The 17,455-nt window shown below is 32.4% G+C and overlaps 1 protein-coding gene and 1 long non-coding RNA gene across 11 annotated transcripts; both read left to right on the forward strand.

The window, feature by feature from the left end:
- The first annotated feature begins 5,680 nt into the window (after window positions 1-5,680).
- Window positions 5,681-8,566, forward strand: LOC105950993 (uncharacterized). Of its 10 annotated transcripts, XR_016032272.1 has the most exons (5): window positions 5,685-6,095; window positions 6,289-6,428; window positions 6,498-6,555; window positions 6,849-7,646; window positions 8,105-8,566. It is a non-coding gene; the product is annotated as an uncharacterized LOC105950993 (long non-coding RNA). The 10 variants fall into 10 exon arrangements; XR_016032266.1 differs by having other exon boundaries at window positions 5,681-6,095; window positions 6,289-7,215; window positions 7,497-7,646; XR_016032267.1 differs by having other exon boundaries at window positions 5,682-6,095; window positions 6,498-7,646.
- Window positions 8,567-13,278: 4,712 nt separating this feature from the next.
- Window positions 13,279-15,393, forward strand: LOC105954015 (fanconi anemia group D2 protein). The gene is made up of 3 exons (XM_088820971.1): window positions 13,279-13,536; window positions 13,710-13,790; window positions 15,130-15,393. The coding sequence occupies exons 1-3, from the start codon at window positions 13,423-13,425 to the stop codon at window positions 15,148-15,150; spliced, it is 216 nt and encodes a 71-aa protein (XP_088677097.1). The 5' UTR covers window positions 13,279-13,422; the 3' UTR covers window positions 15,151-15,393.
- Window positions 15,394-17,455: the final 2,062 nt, after the last annotated feature.

Below are 17,455 nucleotides of genomic sequence, written 5' to 3' on the forward strand. Positions count from 1 at the left end.
AACTTTCTAAATTGGGAAGTTTCCCGATTTAGCAAGTCCACTGAAGTGGAAGTTTCCAATTTTGGAAATTGGAAATTTCGAAGAGGCACTCGTATCGACGAGGACTTTGAGCTCGTCACAAATATAATTTTGTTATAATTTTGTGAACGATCGTTTATTAGAAACGAGGCCGACGAGGGAATGGGTTTAATGCATCAGTGGGTCAAGCCCAATGACTTAAGCCCGCTAGGGTTGAAAACCCTAGGTATAAATAGACCTCAAACAAGAGTTTGAGATCAGATTTTCAGCACCAAACCCTAGCCGCTCAAGCCCTAGCCGCTCTCCCCTTCGGCCGTTGCTGCCCCGCCGCGCCACCGCCGACCACCGCCGGAAAACCGCCGGTTTTTCTCCTCTTTTTCCTTCGTTATATTCGTGTTGTTATCTAACTCGTTTACATCTAGTGCTGTAGTTCGAGTGGGTCGAAAATACGAGGTGAAACCTAATTGGAGAGGAGCTGCTACCCCGACGAATCCACGCACCGCCGCACGCGCCGCACCGCCGCTCACGCGCCGTCGCTGCCGCTGCCACGCGCCGCCGCTGCTGCTGCCATTCATCGCCGTTCGTTGCTTGCTGGATCAGCTTGTTCCAGCCGTGAATCGCAGCCCCGAGGATTGGTAATTTGCAGCTTGTACGTGACTCGTTCTAGGATTTCGATTCGTCGAAATCTCACGCTACAAGAGGTAAATGAATCGAAACTTTCGTATATTAATTCGAGCATGTTTGTATGAATTATAATTTATGAATGTGAGTAATATGTAATTACGTGTTTCGATTTCATTGAATGATGAACAAGCATGTTTCGTGATTTTCGGTTTTATGTATTTTTCAATTAAATCGATAATTACCATATGTATGCCGGAAGCGTTAAGGTACGTTGACTATGTGATTAGTTTTGCATGTAATCGAAACTAGTTCGATCTAAAAATTTTAAATTCCGCTGCGTATACATGCACGATCCCCAACACAAACCGCACAAACTTCCCTCTCTTCCGAGCCGTATCGAACATTATCGATATCAGGACAAGAATTAATAATCTTTATTTTCAGACACTTTGCAATTTAATCTTCAGACAAACCATCGCTACTATTATTATTATCGATCGCCGTCGTCCGATCGTCTAGTTCAACAATTCTTGGATGTTGATCGTTGTTGGATAAGTAGTGGTATGCTAGAGGGACAAAGGGGGAATAAGGGAGAAGAATACGGCCACCGGCGGCTGTGGTGGCAACACGGCCGGGAATTCGCCATAACCGCGGCTGAGTGTGATGATCTCCGGCGAAGTTGGCTTGACTAGGTTGTTGTTGATGATCCATTAATTATTAAAAAAATAAATAAAATTGTGTGTAGGTTGGAACATAATAATGTGTCCTATTTATAATATTCAAGATTGATTCTATGTTAAAATAGAATCCTTTGTATTAATGTAGTAGGAGTTTGAACCTAGCTATATGTCTTTCTTTATACTTAGCCGCTATGCTGCACGGAAATGAATACGCAGATACGGCGATACGTGGATACGGATATACGCTAAGGTCCCGTTAGGTTGCCATGTTAAGATTAGTCAAGATAAGATAATTTCCCCTATAAAATAATAGGTCTATTATTTTATCAGATGTTTATTATCAAATTTTGAATTTTTTATCTCCCCATTATTTAATAGTGTTTGATGTTTGGTTTCTTTAAAATCAACCCATTTACTTACAAATGACCGAATTACCCTTTCTTATTGTATATAGTTTTTGTTCTTCTTTTTAATATTTATATTTTGTGTTCTGATCGATTTTTTTTTTGCAAAAAAACTATATTTTATATATTTATTTTTTTGTATTTTTCTAATTTTCTTTTTTTCGAACAAAAATAATTTTTTTCAATTTTTTTTTCGAAAAAAATATTTTTTATTTTTTATTTTTTATTTTTTATTTCAGACAAATATTTTTTTATTTTTTCCAAATTTATTTTATTTTATTTCTTTTTTTTTTTCTGAAAAAATATATTTTTTCGATTTTATTTTTATTTTTTTGGAAAAAAAATATTTATTTTTTATTTTCTTTTGAATTGTTTTTATTTTAAATTTTTTAATTGAATATGTCATTGTGATAAATTGATGAAAACTTGGAAGGACAATTTTGTCATTAATGTATCTAATCATGGCCTAATAATTTTATTGAACCTCTCAAGGTCTTATTAGTTATCTCCCAATTAACCATGACAAAATCATTTTGGCGGGTCTACCCGGAAAAAAGTAGAACTAACCAAACATCAAACTAACCCTTACTATATTGTTAATCATGTCTAATCTCACCAACCAAACAGTGCCTAAAAATATAGGAGTACACATATAAATTGTAAAAAATGTTTATAAGTCGCCAATCGCATAAGAGAACCGCTCGCTCTTCCTGCTCGTGTTCTTGGTTGCCGCTAGCCACTCGCCGTCGCTACTAGAATTTTGGACTTTTGGGTGGACTCTCAATGAAGACAGAGGAAATGTGGTATTAGAGAGAAAATAAAATGCGTATTTTTTTATTAGAGCTTTCTCTTAAAACATAAAAGCCGTGTCCCAACTTTTTTAAAATTGCGGACACTGCATGACACGGGTGTCCGAGCCGTGTCCGGGCGTGTCCAAAGTGTCTAGATGTCGGATACGGGGCCGCTTCACCTTCTAGAAGTGTCCGTGCAGCGTAGCTTAGTGGTGTAAATGAGCTCATTCGTAGTTTTTTTTTATTTTTATTTTTATTTTTTATATATAAGTTTTGAGAAATTCGTTTCTTTCTTTTCTTTACAAGAGAAGATTTCTTCAAAGAAAATAGCATTCATTGATTGTATGATCATTCCTTCACTTACTATTGTTTGCATACCCAATGAAGATGCAATCAATGGTCTTGAGTCCAATTTTTACTTGTTTAGGCTTAGATGCAATCAATGATCTCCGGCGAAGTTGGCTTGACCAGGTTGTTGCTGATGATCCATTATTATTATTAAAAATAATTAAAAAAAATTGTGTGTGAGTTGGAACATAATATTGTGTCCTATTTATAATATTTAAGATTGATTCTATGTTTTGTACGCTAAAATAGAGTCTTTTGTATTAATGTAGTAGGAGTTTGAACCTAGTTATATGTCTTTCTTTATTGGGTAAATTACAACCAACCCCTGAGGCATGGTCAAATTACGAAAACCCCCCTCATGTTTGGGTAATTATAATCACCCATCAACTATGAATGTTCTTACACATCCACCCTTGCGGTTTCAAATTTAGTGGAATCTTCGAGATTATATGAAATATTATCACTTATTTACCCGTTTTATACTATGAACTCCACATTTTGAAGCATGATGATCATAATATGTGTTTTTTGTCTTGTATATATCAGATTGTAGTACATTAGAAACTATATTTTTACACAAACCGAGAACAAACTAGAGCACATTCCACAAAATCCAGATGATTATGTTGAATTTGACACTTTAAGGGTGGAGGTGTAAGAAAAAATCATAGTTGAGGGGGTAGATGTAATTATCCAAACAAGAGGAGTTTTTTTGTAAATTGACCATACCTGAGGGTGTGGTTGTAATTTACCCTTCTTTATACTTAGCTGCTATTGTGCACGGACGTGGATACGCAAACACGGCGATACGCGGATATGAATATATGAATATACTTAGCTGCTCGTGTTCTTGGTCGCACAGTTTTGCACTTTTGGGTGGACTCTCAAAGAAGACAGGGGAAATGTGGTATTAGAGAGAAAAGAAAATGCATATTTGTTTATTAGGGCTTTAATTTCTCTTAAAACATAAGAGCCGTGTCCCAACTTTTTAAAAATTACGGACACTACCCGACACGGGTGTCCTACTTATAGCGAAATTACGACACAAGTGTCCAAAGCGTGTCCGAGTGTCTAGGTGTCGGATACGGGGACTCTGCACCTTCTAGAGGTGTCCGTGCAGCATAGCTTAACAGTGTAAAGAGCCCATATTATATATATATATATATATATATATATATATATATATATATATATATATATATATATATATATATATATATATATATTGAGAAATTCAAATCTTCTTACAAATTGGGAAAGTAGGACAATGACAGAATTCGAATTTGAGTTCACCAAAACAGTCAGGCTCGGCTCTTTTATACCACTATTTTTGCCGTAATGCTCTCCTTTTAAATTAGGAAAATATTTTGGATACCGTTGTAATTTACACGATACCTCTTGAATCCTTATTAGATTTTTTTTACCTTTTGTTATTTTTTTAAAACTCAAGAAAATTAAAAGTAAGGTTGATTGATGGCCTGACTTAAATGCAATCGTATCTCCACTTCAGTTCACAAAAAAACCAATCACATGTCTTTTGACGAAAATACCCTCCCTTATATTCGAAACAGATGTCGGGCTCCCCCACTTGTTCTTCCAACTCGCTTCTCTCTCCACAACGGCTCCCCACCATGACTTCTCAATACTTCCGACTGTTTCTCCCTCACCAAAACAGAACCAAAATCACTCTCTTCCCAAAAAATATGAGCAAATCGTCTCCGCGGCTTCCATTTCCGCAACTATTTTGCATTTTAAAGACGTTGTCGTTGAAACAATTTTCTAACGACGCACAAATTTACTGTTAGACACGGAAGCACTAGAAGAAAAATGAAGTTTTACTAAGACCATTAATCGTAGTAAAATGTGTATCAAATTCGTAGTAAAAAGGCTTTTGCTACACATTTCCTACGAATTTCCCTCATAGCATACACGGGCGTGACAAAAGCTTTGCTACGGTAAATGGCCGTAGAAAATACTAAAGTAAATCCTAGCATTTACTATGACTCCAAGATTGTCCCGTAACAAGAGATACCTTTTGTAACGACCTTTTACCGTAGCAGAAAAAATTCGTAGTAAAAAATCATTTTTCTGCTAGTAACACTAGTATAAATTTTGCTTAATACTACGAAGTATTCATACTCTGAGTTTCATTTTCTAACTGCAATTTTTGCACCCACGGTAATATATACTAGGTTTTTTTCTTGTGGTATTCGTGATTGAAACACTAATATTATTAGGGTTGTCCTCGTTAAAATTGTTGTGCTACTAAATGATTTGCTGGTATGATAATGTGATTTTTTTTTTTGTTGTATTTCAAAAATTCCAAACAGATCCAAAAATATCCCAAAAATAAATCCGAAAACGAATAATTCCACAAAAAATACAATTTTTCGCAATTCCCGGTAAAAAAATCTTAATCGAAACCAATTATTCAATTCCGAAAAAAAATCATAAATTTTCCGAAAGGGCCATATTCGATCTGATCCATCCAATTAATTTCTACCCTAATTAACGGAACGATTATGGAATTACAAATTTGATCATAGGAATATAGGATGATCTACAAACTTTGCAGTAAGTTACATCATGTAGATATATCTTCTTTACTATTATTTATATTTCTTTGAATTAATACACATCAATTGTAAATTGGTGTCCAGAAAACAGAAGGAAGCAATATAACCGAATTAATAAACTTTTACATTAATCTTTATATATAAAAGAAAGGTTTTCCCCGAAACCCTAATGGCAGTTTTGATAACGAAGGATATTTTTGTAATTGTATGCATCAGTTATTTGAATAGTTTTATTTGGTGATTTTATTGCCCACAATTTCAATTCAACGATAAGAAAATAAAATAATAATTCTCATACAATTGAAAACTGATCACGGTCGATTTCAACTTCTCGATAAAAATGACACGATCTAAAAATTGAAAACTACAAGTTTCTGTCTCATTTTCTTCCACAACCTGCGAAATCGATTGATGGCTTGAAAAAGGAAAAAAAATCCCTGCTCGACTGAAACAAGGTATTTGGTTCTTCTTTTTTTCCCTTCTGATTCGTGACTTTATTTCTTTGAAATCAGTTGTGTGTTGAATTTCTCATTTGGGGCTGTGTTCGGAGTGAGTTCATTCTGATGACGACGAAGAACAAGATTCGAAGAAGTTAAACTCTGGCTGCTTAGATCTGCTCAACTATGGAACCAAACCCCAAATCTGTCTAGAGAGGTAATTTATTTTCAAAAAATCCGATATTTTTTTTGTGTGTTTAGCAATTAAACGGGTAAAATTGGTGTCACGGAGGTGAAGAGAAATTCAAAATGTATTACCCATTTTTCTTAACTTCCATAGCAAATAATGCCCACGATATGATAATCAACTAACACACACAATCTTATACAAATGTTGCTATTGTTTCCAGCATCCATACCATTTATGAAGGAAAAATTTACGGCATTCCTCACCGTCATTATCGCCGTCCGCATATTTTTTTCCTTTTCACGAACAATAAGAGTGGGTCCATCTTCTTTGCTTACCATCGTCCATAGCAGCTATGACTTTGTAAGACTTGCAAATTTTCGGCCTTTTTTGTGGTCTCAAATTGGTAGAATTAATTTTTCTTTTTTGCAGTTTTCTTTTAAACAAACATTTTCCATCGTTTGTTGCTTCTTCCGTCATCCAATAGCAGGTATATATTATGGAAAATAGGACGTTTTGTAATTATGTATATACATGTTCTATATTAGATTTAAGATGTATATTAGCAGGGTAATTTACGTATTTTCTTACACGTAATAGTAACACTTTCTTACACCAATTTACGGGGTTATCAAATGGTGTAATATAATAGTGGAAAATAAATGACTTCAAGTTTAGTTTTTTTCCTATGAAAACATTATTTCTTCTTCAACGTAACCATTATATAGTCATATATAATTCCTATCATTTTAAGTTTTTTTAATATATTTTATTTCCTTGCAGGTTTGTAGATACACACCGTACACGAAACGTCTAACTTATAATTTTGGTGAAAATTGTACTCATATGCATATTATTTTCGTTATTTTATGTGTTGATGCTCTGACTTTCATTCCTTTTTGTTCATATCTAATTTATCGGTGTTACGTGATGATGGAATACCATTAGTTTAACTCACTACGTATTATCCGGCAAGAAAATTAATCACCTATCACGACTTCATGTGTAAATGTTTCTTTTTAAACTTTGAAATTTAAATCTATAGTGCAGGTTGGATTTATAATATGATTAATGTGAGCAGGACAAGCTTCTGATGAGACAATTTATTTCCGATAAAAAAAGTACCTCAATTTGTTTACTAGAATGGCAGGTATCTTTTTTGAGATATTTTTTTGGGTATAAGAAATTCTGTAAAGTGGGATGGCGAAAAATAATTAGTCAAATTGCGAGTGAGCCTTATAAGTTAGTGGTAGGAGTTTGAGTTAGTTTCCAGTTGTTCGATGATGATTTGTGGGTTTGTATTATTGGTTTTTTTTTATTTTTATTTTTTTATTTTTTTTCTTTTTTCAGTTTTCTTTTTCAATATAAAAGGTTGGTTTGTTATGGTATAAGACAGTACATTTTTAATAGTTTTTTCATATTTTTGAACAGAGTCATTGTTGAGGACACCACCATAAATCCGCGTCTCCAAATGATTTGAAGAAAGCATACAAGAAAGTTGCTATCAAGAATCATCCCTACATGGGCGGTACGGTGACCCCGAGAAGATACTTGATCAAATAAATTTAATCGTCGAATTTTGTAAGTTCTTTTGTTTCTGCTTGATGGATTGTTTGGGCCCATTATATTGTTTTCTTTCTGATTTGGTTTGTGAATTTTATTTTTTATTTGGTGATTTGAGTTTTTTATGTGATGTTATGCTGTGACCCTATGTTCCCCTTATAGTGCTGAAATGTGGCCCAATTTTGTTATATTAAGAAGAGAAACAATTTAGTCATGCAAAATCAATGAATGATCGGATGCAAAGAGCTCAATTGGATGAATATGTTATTATTATTACAACATCAATTATATGTGGGCAAAGTTGATATCTTTCTCATAAAATTTATTATTAATCTTGCTAAGATTTGCCTGCTCTAAGTCACTGATAATGTTGCTGTCAATGTATACAATGATCTGCTGTAGCAATGGTGGAGGCGAACGAAAAGCTTAATGCTTAATGTCCGTCAATTTTTTTTTTTCTTTTTTAAATTCAACAGTTTCTTGCTTCAGCGGATGTTGAATTGGAGGTCGTATTGAAATTCTGAAGGAAAAAATGGTTATCGCATGGAGGATTTCTTCTTGGAGAAGTTCTCCTTCGCCGCTTAGAATTCCATCGACTCGGCGGCTGCTGCTTAGAGCTACAAGGGGGTTCATGCTACGATAAGTTTGTGATTTTGGGTGATGTGTTTTATTCATTTTGCATTTTCCATTCCTCTGTAATAAAAGAATCACTATGACTTTTTTTTGTGTAGTCTCCATCAATGAATACATATTTTACAAATAAGCCAGATAATTATTTGAGGAATTAGGTGATTTTGTTAGATTTATTCAGTGAAACATTAAAGTTTGTTGGAATAGGAGATAGAATGATTGAGTTTTATATTATTTTGTAAAAAATAACAGTGTCTTTTGTCTACAATTACGAGTTTTATCCCGGTTTTCTTTCCGCTTTGGGGAAACGAATTGTTGTTTTGTTCTGAATATTAAACTTTATTTCGCTGCTTATAATTTTTCATTGAACAACTGTATTTTTATTTATAAACTATATGAATGGTAATTTAAATTTCACAAATAAATATTTTAATATTGCTTAGTATATTTTTTATTACAATTTTTTTGTGTATTTAAATAATTATTTTATTTCCTTTTGTGTCTTTATTTGAAAGTACAATATATTTCTTTTGCTTTTCAATTTTCATTCTTTCTTTTTGCAATGTCACCCCGTGCACCGCACGGGGTAAAATACTAGTTGTTATATAAAAAAACAGCACAAGTACATAATTGGATGATACCTAAAATACCCAAAATAACTTTTTTTTAATAAATTGAATATAACGTCTTTACATATGATCACGAAACCGAGCCAATCGAACATTTCACGATTAATTAACATGAACTACGTACAGGACGACACTTAAACGCGACGGCTTTACACAGCGGACAAAAATTCTTCATGCGCAGCCAACGTCGGATACAATCTGAATGGTATTCATGCCCGCACTCGAGAGCTCCGATATTATTCTTATTATTTTCTTGGCACAAATCATCGAAACAAATCACACAAACGTCACTCTCTTCCGGGCCGTCTCGATTATTATTATCGATATCGGGACAAGAATTATTAATCTTTATTTTCAGACACTTTGTGATCTGATCTTCGGACAAACCGGCGGCGGTCCGATCTGCATGTTCTTGCTGACGTGGATGATGATGAATATTACTTGCGTTGAAAATCAGGGTTTGGTCTTCTTCTTGAACAAGATACGTTGACCTCGTCGTCGTCGTCGTCGCCGCGTTGTAATTGTTGGACGACAAGTAGTAGTGCTGCGGAGGGATGTACGGCGAATACGAAATCAGAACATAGCCGTGGGCGGTGGGGAAAATACGGCCTCGAATTGGCCATGGCAGCGGCGGCGGGGGATGATGAAAGGCGGCGGCATGCTGGAATTCTCCGGCGAAGTTGAATCTACGAAGGTGGGCCATTAAAGAAAAATATATAATTGCTTGTAAGAGAGAAAAAGGAGAGAGTATGAAAGAAACCCTACAGATGAAGCCCTATTTATAAGATGTTGTGATTTGTAGTTTGTACGCTATTTAATTAATTAATAAATTATTACTTGCCATAAAAGAAAGCGTGGTGTAATTAATAACTGCTGATATGTAATAATATGAGTTTGAATCTCTGTCTTACCTTAATTTTGCCTTAATTCTCTCTTTTTAAATTAGGAAATTTTTGTTGAGTACCGTTGTAAGTTATCAGATGACCGCCTCTTCGAATTTCTATGATTATTTATTTATTTATTTTTTTATATTACGGTGGTGATTCTTTAAAACTAGGGGTGGAAATCGGACGGAATGGGTCGGATATGGCTTTTTTAAAAAGAATTCAAATTTTTTCGAAAGTAAAAGATGGGTTCCGGTTTCATTTTCAAGAAAATCGGAATGCAAAAATTCATTACAATTTCGGAAATTTAAGAAATTAGGTTAGTTTATGATCTCTTGTTTTAAATTTGGATATAACGAAAAATTTCACAATAACCACATAAAGAAGTTTATTAGTTCAAACCCGTAAATTAATCTAATTTTATTACATTAGGACCAAAGATGACAAATATACCCTTATCCACAAATAATACTCAAATACATATAAATCTTATTTTTAATTTGTTCAAGACCAAAAATCAAAAAAAAAAAAAAAAGAAATATCACGACTGCCAAATATTAATTTATGCTAAATATGTATGAATGAACATTAATCTATGCTTATTTCTTGTTGGGTTGCAATGATTTGGCCGATTTTGGAAAAAAAATTGAGATTGAAATTGACTTTTTTATTTTTTTTCGTTGGTTTCCCAAATCGGTTTATCCAGACCGATTTTGTACACAAAAATTGGCGTCATAATACCGATTTTTGTGAACCAAATCGGCGACACGACGTCGACTTTAAAAGTCAAAATCGGCGTTATAATGTCGATTATTGAGTACAAAATCGGTTTTCGAATACCGATATTTTTTGAATTATTTTTTAAATAATACATTATATATTTGGTTAATTGACATTTTTTAAATATTTGAAACGAAAATGTTTATCACCATTCGGTGGCGTCTACCACTCCTTTAATCCAATCGAGTAGAGCTTTCCATATCTCAAATATTTATTCGTTAGATAATTCATTTGAATAATCCTCCATCAATCCCCTAGGTTGATGCACGAAAGTATGAGAAAACGGTCTTAAAAAAACATAGATAATAAAATCGGTATTTAAAAACCGAATTTTGTAGTTCAAGTCGGCTTGACAATACCGATAATACAAAAACAAATCGGTGTTGTCATGCCGATTTTTACTACAAAAATCGGTATTTAAGTACCGATTTTTATTAAAATAATCGGAATGTGGTTACCAACTTTAGTAACAAAAATCGGTATTTGCAGACCGATTTTTTGTATCATCGAATTTTTTTGGCAACAAAAAAAACGACCCAAAAGCAAAAATAAACGGTTAAAACATATTTCATTGTGTTCTCCACCCTCATAAACCACCATATCATTGTTTTTTGGTTCCATCGTGAATGTTTGGTATGTATTTGATAATTTTGGTGTGTAGGATTTCTTGGTGGGTTTGTGAAGAAGAAGGGGAAGAAGGAGGAAAGTTTTAAGTCGTGAAATAAGGAAGATGGGTTTCTGGATTTATGTATTTTATTTGGTCTTGCACAAAGGAAGTGTTTATTTTTTATTTTTTAATGTTTTGTGTTCTTTATTTGATTTTTAAATTTCATTAAGGGTAAATTAGTATTTTTATGTTGGAGGTCTTGAATTAATAAAAAAAATGGGCTTGCATATAACCGCCGCCTATTTTTATATCTTTTGTGAAATTTTACAGGAAAATGTAAGAAAATCCAATGGAGAGTTCGACAAAACGTAAACATAAAAACACATGTAGGAACAACAAATTGAACACATAGACTTTCTTATACGATAAATTGCAACATAAAGTTTCTGATACCAATAATTTTTTTCTAATATTTTAATTTACTTGACCATGCGATGTTTCTATTTTTTTATATAAAATATAACATAAGTTATATTGTGGAATAACAAAACATATATATATCATAAAATCATATTATATATTCTGAAAAACCATAGAAATATCCGGAACTAAAATTGGAATGAAAATCGGAATTTGCATTAAATTTATTTACCATTCCAATTTCGTTGCAAATAAATTTGGAAGAATCGGAAATCGGATGAAAAAAAATACGATTCCAAATTCGGATATTTTTTAATTGGAATTGTGGAATTTAAAAATTGGGCAAATTACCAAAACCCCCCTGCGGTAAGCCTAAATAACGAAAATCCCCCCCATGTTCTCGTAATTACGAAAACCCCCCTTGACTAACGGTTGACCGAATTTTTTTAACCGAAAACGTGAAATGTCTATTATATCCTTCTGTTAAATATGTAAAAAATAAAGGGCAAATTACCAGAACCCCCCTGAGGTAAGCCTAAATAACGAAAATCCCCCCTGACATCCCTTTCAGTTGATGATTTATTGCTTTTATAAATTTATTTATTACTTTGTAATTTGTATTGATAATTTGATATTATAATTTTTTATTTTTTTTATTTATATATTTTAATTGATTTTATTTATCCAGAGGAGTATTCATACGGATTTATGCTTTTAGCTTGAATGATGCATGGTTGTATTTCTCGAATTGTAAAATATTTAATTTTATATATAAAAAATAATTAAATTTTGAAATCTCATTCATTGATTTTTTTTAATCCAATAAAAATACATTGTACATTCATAATGATTGATTATATTTGGGTTTAATTTAAGAAAAATAAGTATTTTGCAGACACTTATATATTTTTTTATTTATATATTTTAATTGATTTTATTTATCCAGAGGAGTATTCATACGGATTTATGCTTTTAGCTTGAATGATGCATGGTTGTATTTCTCGAATTGTAAAATATTTAATTTTATATATAAAAAATAATTAAATTTTGAAATCTCATTCATTGATTTTTTTTAATCCAATAAAAATACATTGTACATTCATAATGATTGATTATATTTGGGTTTAATTTAAGAAAAATAAGTATTTTGTACATTTATAATGACCCCTCATTAAATAAAATGCTTACAATTACCCCCTAAGGTTAATTTCGTGTACACGGGCAAAATTGGTATTATCGGAGGAATATTCGGGAGAATCAAAAAGATTCTATCGAGTCTAACACCGTTAGAGCGATTTGTAAGACGTCTGCATACCTCAGGGGGGTTTTCGTAATTACGAGAACATGGGGGGGATTTTCGTTATTTAGGCTTACCTCAGGGGGTTTTGGTAATTCGCCCTTTAAAAATTTCATTCCGATTCCCACCCTTGAATATAAGTCATAAGATAAAAAAGAAAAAAAAAAACTTTTTTGAACTTCAGATCTATTTATTTACAAGAAGATACGATCACCGAGAGCATAAATTTTTTCTTTAAATATCGCGATACATTGCTTCAGAGCTGAATTATCAATACCACAGGGACCTTAAAGTTATTTTAACAAACCTTAGGGATGCCTGTGTAATTTATCCTTTTTTATTTAAAAAAAAAAAAAAAAAAAAAAAAGTACCAAATTGCCAATTGAAACTTTGTGAACCCCAAAATTAGGTTTACGAGTATTCTCACACTTGGTCACATTTCCTCCTGCAACCAAACACACAACCTTCTGTATTCTCCTTCTGCAACAATCCTCCAAAAACCAGAGAAGAAACCTAAAAACCATTAATCAAAAAAAAAAAAAAAAATATGATTCGAACGCGGTTATTGTGGTCCAGCCTAGGGTTTGTCTCTACTTCGGGAGCAATTGCGCAATTCGTTTTGAAAGATCTCTGGATTGATCGGAATTCTCTCTCTTCTCAGGTGCACTTTCCCGTCAAATTCAAATCCTCTCTCTCTCTCTCTCTCTCTCTCTCTCTCTCTCTCTCTATATATATATATATATATATATATATATATATATATATATATATATATATATATATATATATATATATATATATTTTCATTTTTTTGATTGGTTATTGTATTTGCAGTTGAAGGAACAGTTTAATTCTTTAGACACCCGTGTGTCGAATCTGGAATCTGTCATTTCCAGTAAACCCAATTCATCGCAGGTTTGATTTATTTTCATTTTTTTTTTAATTTAGGTTTTGGTATTTGGGCATTTCTTATTTTGACTTTAATTTTGGAATTTGTTAATTTTTAATTTTATATTTCTACCTTCAAGAATCTGGAATTATATCGCCAATTCACAGTAGAAAATCTTCGGGGGGACGAATGTTTAGGAACAAGTAGAATTATAAAGTATGTATGTCATAGAAACTAAATTCTTGCTTTTTTTCGTAGGGAAAAAATAAAACAAAAAACTCGATCCGCTTGTTTAATTGTAGATCGTGGTGTGAATGAAGAAACATGCCTCGTTGTCTTCCGTTTTAAATACCTCCACAATATAGTTCCAAATAAGTTTTTCTCCTTAGTTAATGCAAAGCGCGAATAGTTAAAATATATAATCGAGTTTTTTTCAATTCCAGAATGTGTCGTATATTTCTTTTCTTATGAGGAATCTTGAAATGTGGTTGTTTGACGTATTTGATTCACATAGTATCATTTCTGCATTTCTGGCAAAATTATAGATGTCCTGTTTCACCGTTTCTCGAATTGGACTGATTTAAGATCATAACCTTCATTGTTACTTCATATTACCAATATGCCACATAACTATGTATGATTTATGAACCTTATTATAGATTCGGTTTCTGCAACTAAGCATGTCGTCATATTTGTCGGTGTTTTATGGCAATTTAGTATATATCACTGCCCACCTCAAATTCTAATTCAAGAGATGTATGAATCGTTGAAAAAATAACGAGCAAAAAGGTCGAATAACATGATAGCACATTCATCTCTGTTTCTGTTTTAGTGAGTTCTGTACGTTTGTTTATCCGAACATAATCTTGCTGGTTTCCTTTTTCTTGGTTATTATGGTAAAATACGCCCCCTCTTAAATAAGGTCAAATTACGAAAAAACCCCTCCTGTTTGGGTAATTACAACCACCCCTCAACTATGAATCTTCTCACACGTCCATCCTTATGGTGTCAAATTCAATATAATCTTCTAGATTATGTGGAATGTTCTCTTGTTTGTACTTGTTTTGTAAAAAAAATGTAGTTTCTGATGCACCACAATGTGATACGTACAATGTGGAGCTCGAATGGGGTCAAACGGGTATAAACTGGAGAATATTCTCCATAATCTAGAAGATTCCACTAAATTTGACACCGTAAGGGTGGACGTGTAAGAAGATTCATAGTTGAAGGGCGTGGTTGTAATTTCCCAAATAGGAGGGGCTTTTTTGAAATTTTTACCTTACCTTAGGGAGGTGGCCGTAATTTACCCTTCCATTTATGTGGAGTTCATGGATGGAAACTTACATCTGTAACACTTAATTGTAGGACGAAGGAACCATTGGATGATCGAAGCTCCTGATTTCTTGCAGCATGTGCATATGCTCCCCTTACGGATTTCTCGTCTTTTTTCTGTATGAAGATGGGAAATTTGTACCAAATACACATATTACATGAGTTTTCTTCAGCTTTTCACTTTTGACTGATACAGCAATGTTATAAATTGTTTCCTGTCTATGTAAGAGTGGAAATTGTTGTTTTGTGAAGTTGACATTTCTGGTGCAACTCAGTCCAAGATTTATTTGTTACTCAGTCCGAGAAGTTATGAGAAAATGCATTTCGCTCCCTAGAAATTTTCAATTTTCGCACTTCCCCTTCAAAATTTTATTCGAGATGCACTTTGTCCCAAATCACAAATTCCGGTGTATTTTTCATTTGAATTGTCATAAGAATAGAAGTGCAAGTTGGAACGGAATTTCCAATTTTCGCCGATTCCGATCCGAAAAGTTCCGATTTTGGAACAACTTTTTTCATTTGACTTCCGAAATTCCGATTTCCGAAATTCCGATTTCCGAATTTTTCCGATTTTTTTGGATTGGAATTGGAATTATATAAAATAAATTTGGAATTTCCGATTTCCGATCCGATTTAATTCCGAAATTAATTCCGAAGAAATCCGATTTTTTTCCGAAAAATACACTTATAAATAATATATATTATATAATACTTATTTTCCGAAAAATACACCTATAAGTTTTGTTTTTGGATTTTGACATAATGAATTGTTATTTGAAGTTTTATTGGATATTACGTTGTGTTTATTTTTATTTTTATTTTTGAACTGAATTTTAGTAGTTATTAGTTTTACTTTTATCGACGTGAATTTTCTTATTTTTGAAAAATTATGAACATTATAGAAATTTTCGGCTAAGTTTTGAAATTTTAAAGCTTATGTGATTTCTGATTTTTTTCCGAAATTCCGAAATTTCCGGGCCTTTTGGAATTGGAATGAATTTTTAGATTCCGAAATTTTTGGAATTGGAATTGGAATTGATTTTGTACTTCCGAATTTTTTTGGAAATTTTTCGAAAAGGCTAATTCCGATACGATCCATCCGACTTTCACCCCTACATAAGATAGTCCACTTGAAGGGCTTTTGAGTCATTTCATTGAAGGGTTTTTGCGTCATATTTTATCCTTTAAATATGTTATTTCTCTGGTTTGTTCTTCGTACTTTATATTTTTAAATTATTATTCAATTGTATGATAAATGAAACACAGGAAGAAATAATGAGTTATTTTTGTTAGTTGTTTTTTTTTTTCTTTTTTTTTTTTTTATCGAAATTAAAATTATATATGAACTAAAAAAATATATAAAATTGATACAATGATAAAAAAATTTAAAGTAATTCAAAAGGTAGTAACTTATGATCCAAAGACCATCTACATTATTAACACTAGTATTTATATTACATATTTTATGTGACTTATTCTAATTTTTCAAATCTCAACAATTGATTAATTGTTTAGTTAAAGAATCATGTGCATTTTGCCATGAGATATTCAATTTCAGGATGAATTTCACCAATTCCAAAATTTAAGGGTGCAAAACGCCAATCCATACCCCTTTCGAAGTGTAAAATACAATCCACCCATGTCTACATCATGATTCACACCGAATTTAGCGAGTAATACCCACCCGTTATCAAACGGGCATTTACGAGTGTTAAAATCTATTCACGAAACGAGTCTGGAACGGGTACGGATTTTTCAAAATAATATTCGCATCCATAAATAATTCTACTGCCTAACCTGATTTTAAATTAATTTAAATCAACTTTAGGATACGTGTAGATTATATTAATCATCAACTTAATACATGTCACAAATTATCAGTCTATTCTAATATAAAGTAAACCTTTTCATTAGTGGGTTCTATGTGCTAAAATATCTTGCAATCTAAGTCAGATCAAATAAAGAGAAAAAGTTGAGTCGCACTATTGCAAGAGATCTTTAAATCTTTTAAATAATAATTAAATAATATACTTGTTTTTTTTTTTTTTCTGAAAAGAAATAATATACTTGTTAAAGTACCTTTTATTAACTGCATGTGTGCATAAAACGTGCGAGGAAAAGGAACAGAAGCAATCGGCACAATAGTTTATCTTAGTTATCAAGTAAGACTATATATTGTCCTTTTATAGGGGTTGTCTTAATGTTCGAGATGAGTTGTACTGCTCGGACCTAAATGAAATAATCTGGTGCGTATAAAATATTTTTTAAATAATTATAATCGTTAATTCTAAGTATTATAATACAACCTAGTTCGATCCTAAATAATGATATACTACTGTACGAACTTAGTAAAAATAGA

The sequence above is a fragment of the Erythranthe guttata genome, chromosome 7 (assembly GCF_056151865.1).
Source record: "Erythranthe guttata isolate IM_541 chromosome 7, IM_541, whole genome shotgun sequence".
Classification (NCBI taxonomy): Eukaryota; Viridiplantae; Streptophyta; class Magnoliopsida; order Lamiales; family Phrymaceae; genus Erythranthe; species Erythranthe guttata.

Coding starts and splice junctions, on each gene's coding strand:
- LOC105954015 (XM_088820971.1), top strand. CDS start 13,423: ATGATTCGAACGCGGTTATTGTGGTCCAGCCTAGGGTTTGTCTCTACT. Junction 13,537..13,709: donor GGAATTCTCTCTCTTCTCAG/GTGCACTTTCCC, acceptor TTGTATTTGCAG/TTGAAGGAACAGTTTAATTC. Junction 13,791..15,129: donor GTAAACCCAATTCATCGCAG/GTTTGATTTATT, acceptor ACTTAATTGTAG/GACGAAGGAACCATTGGATG.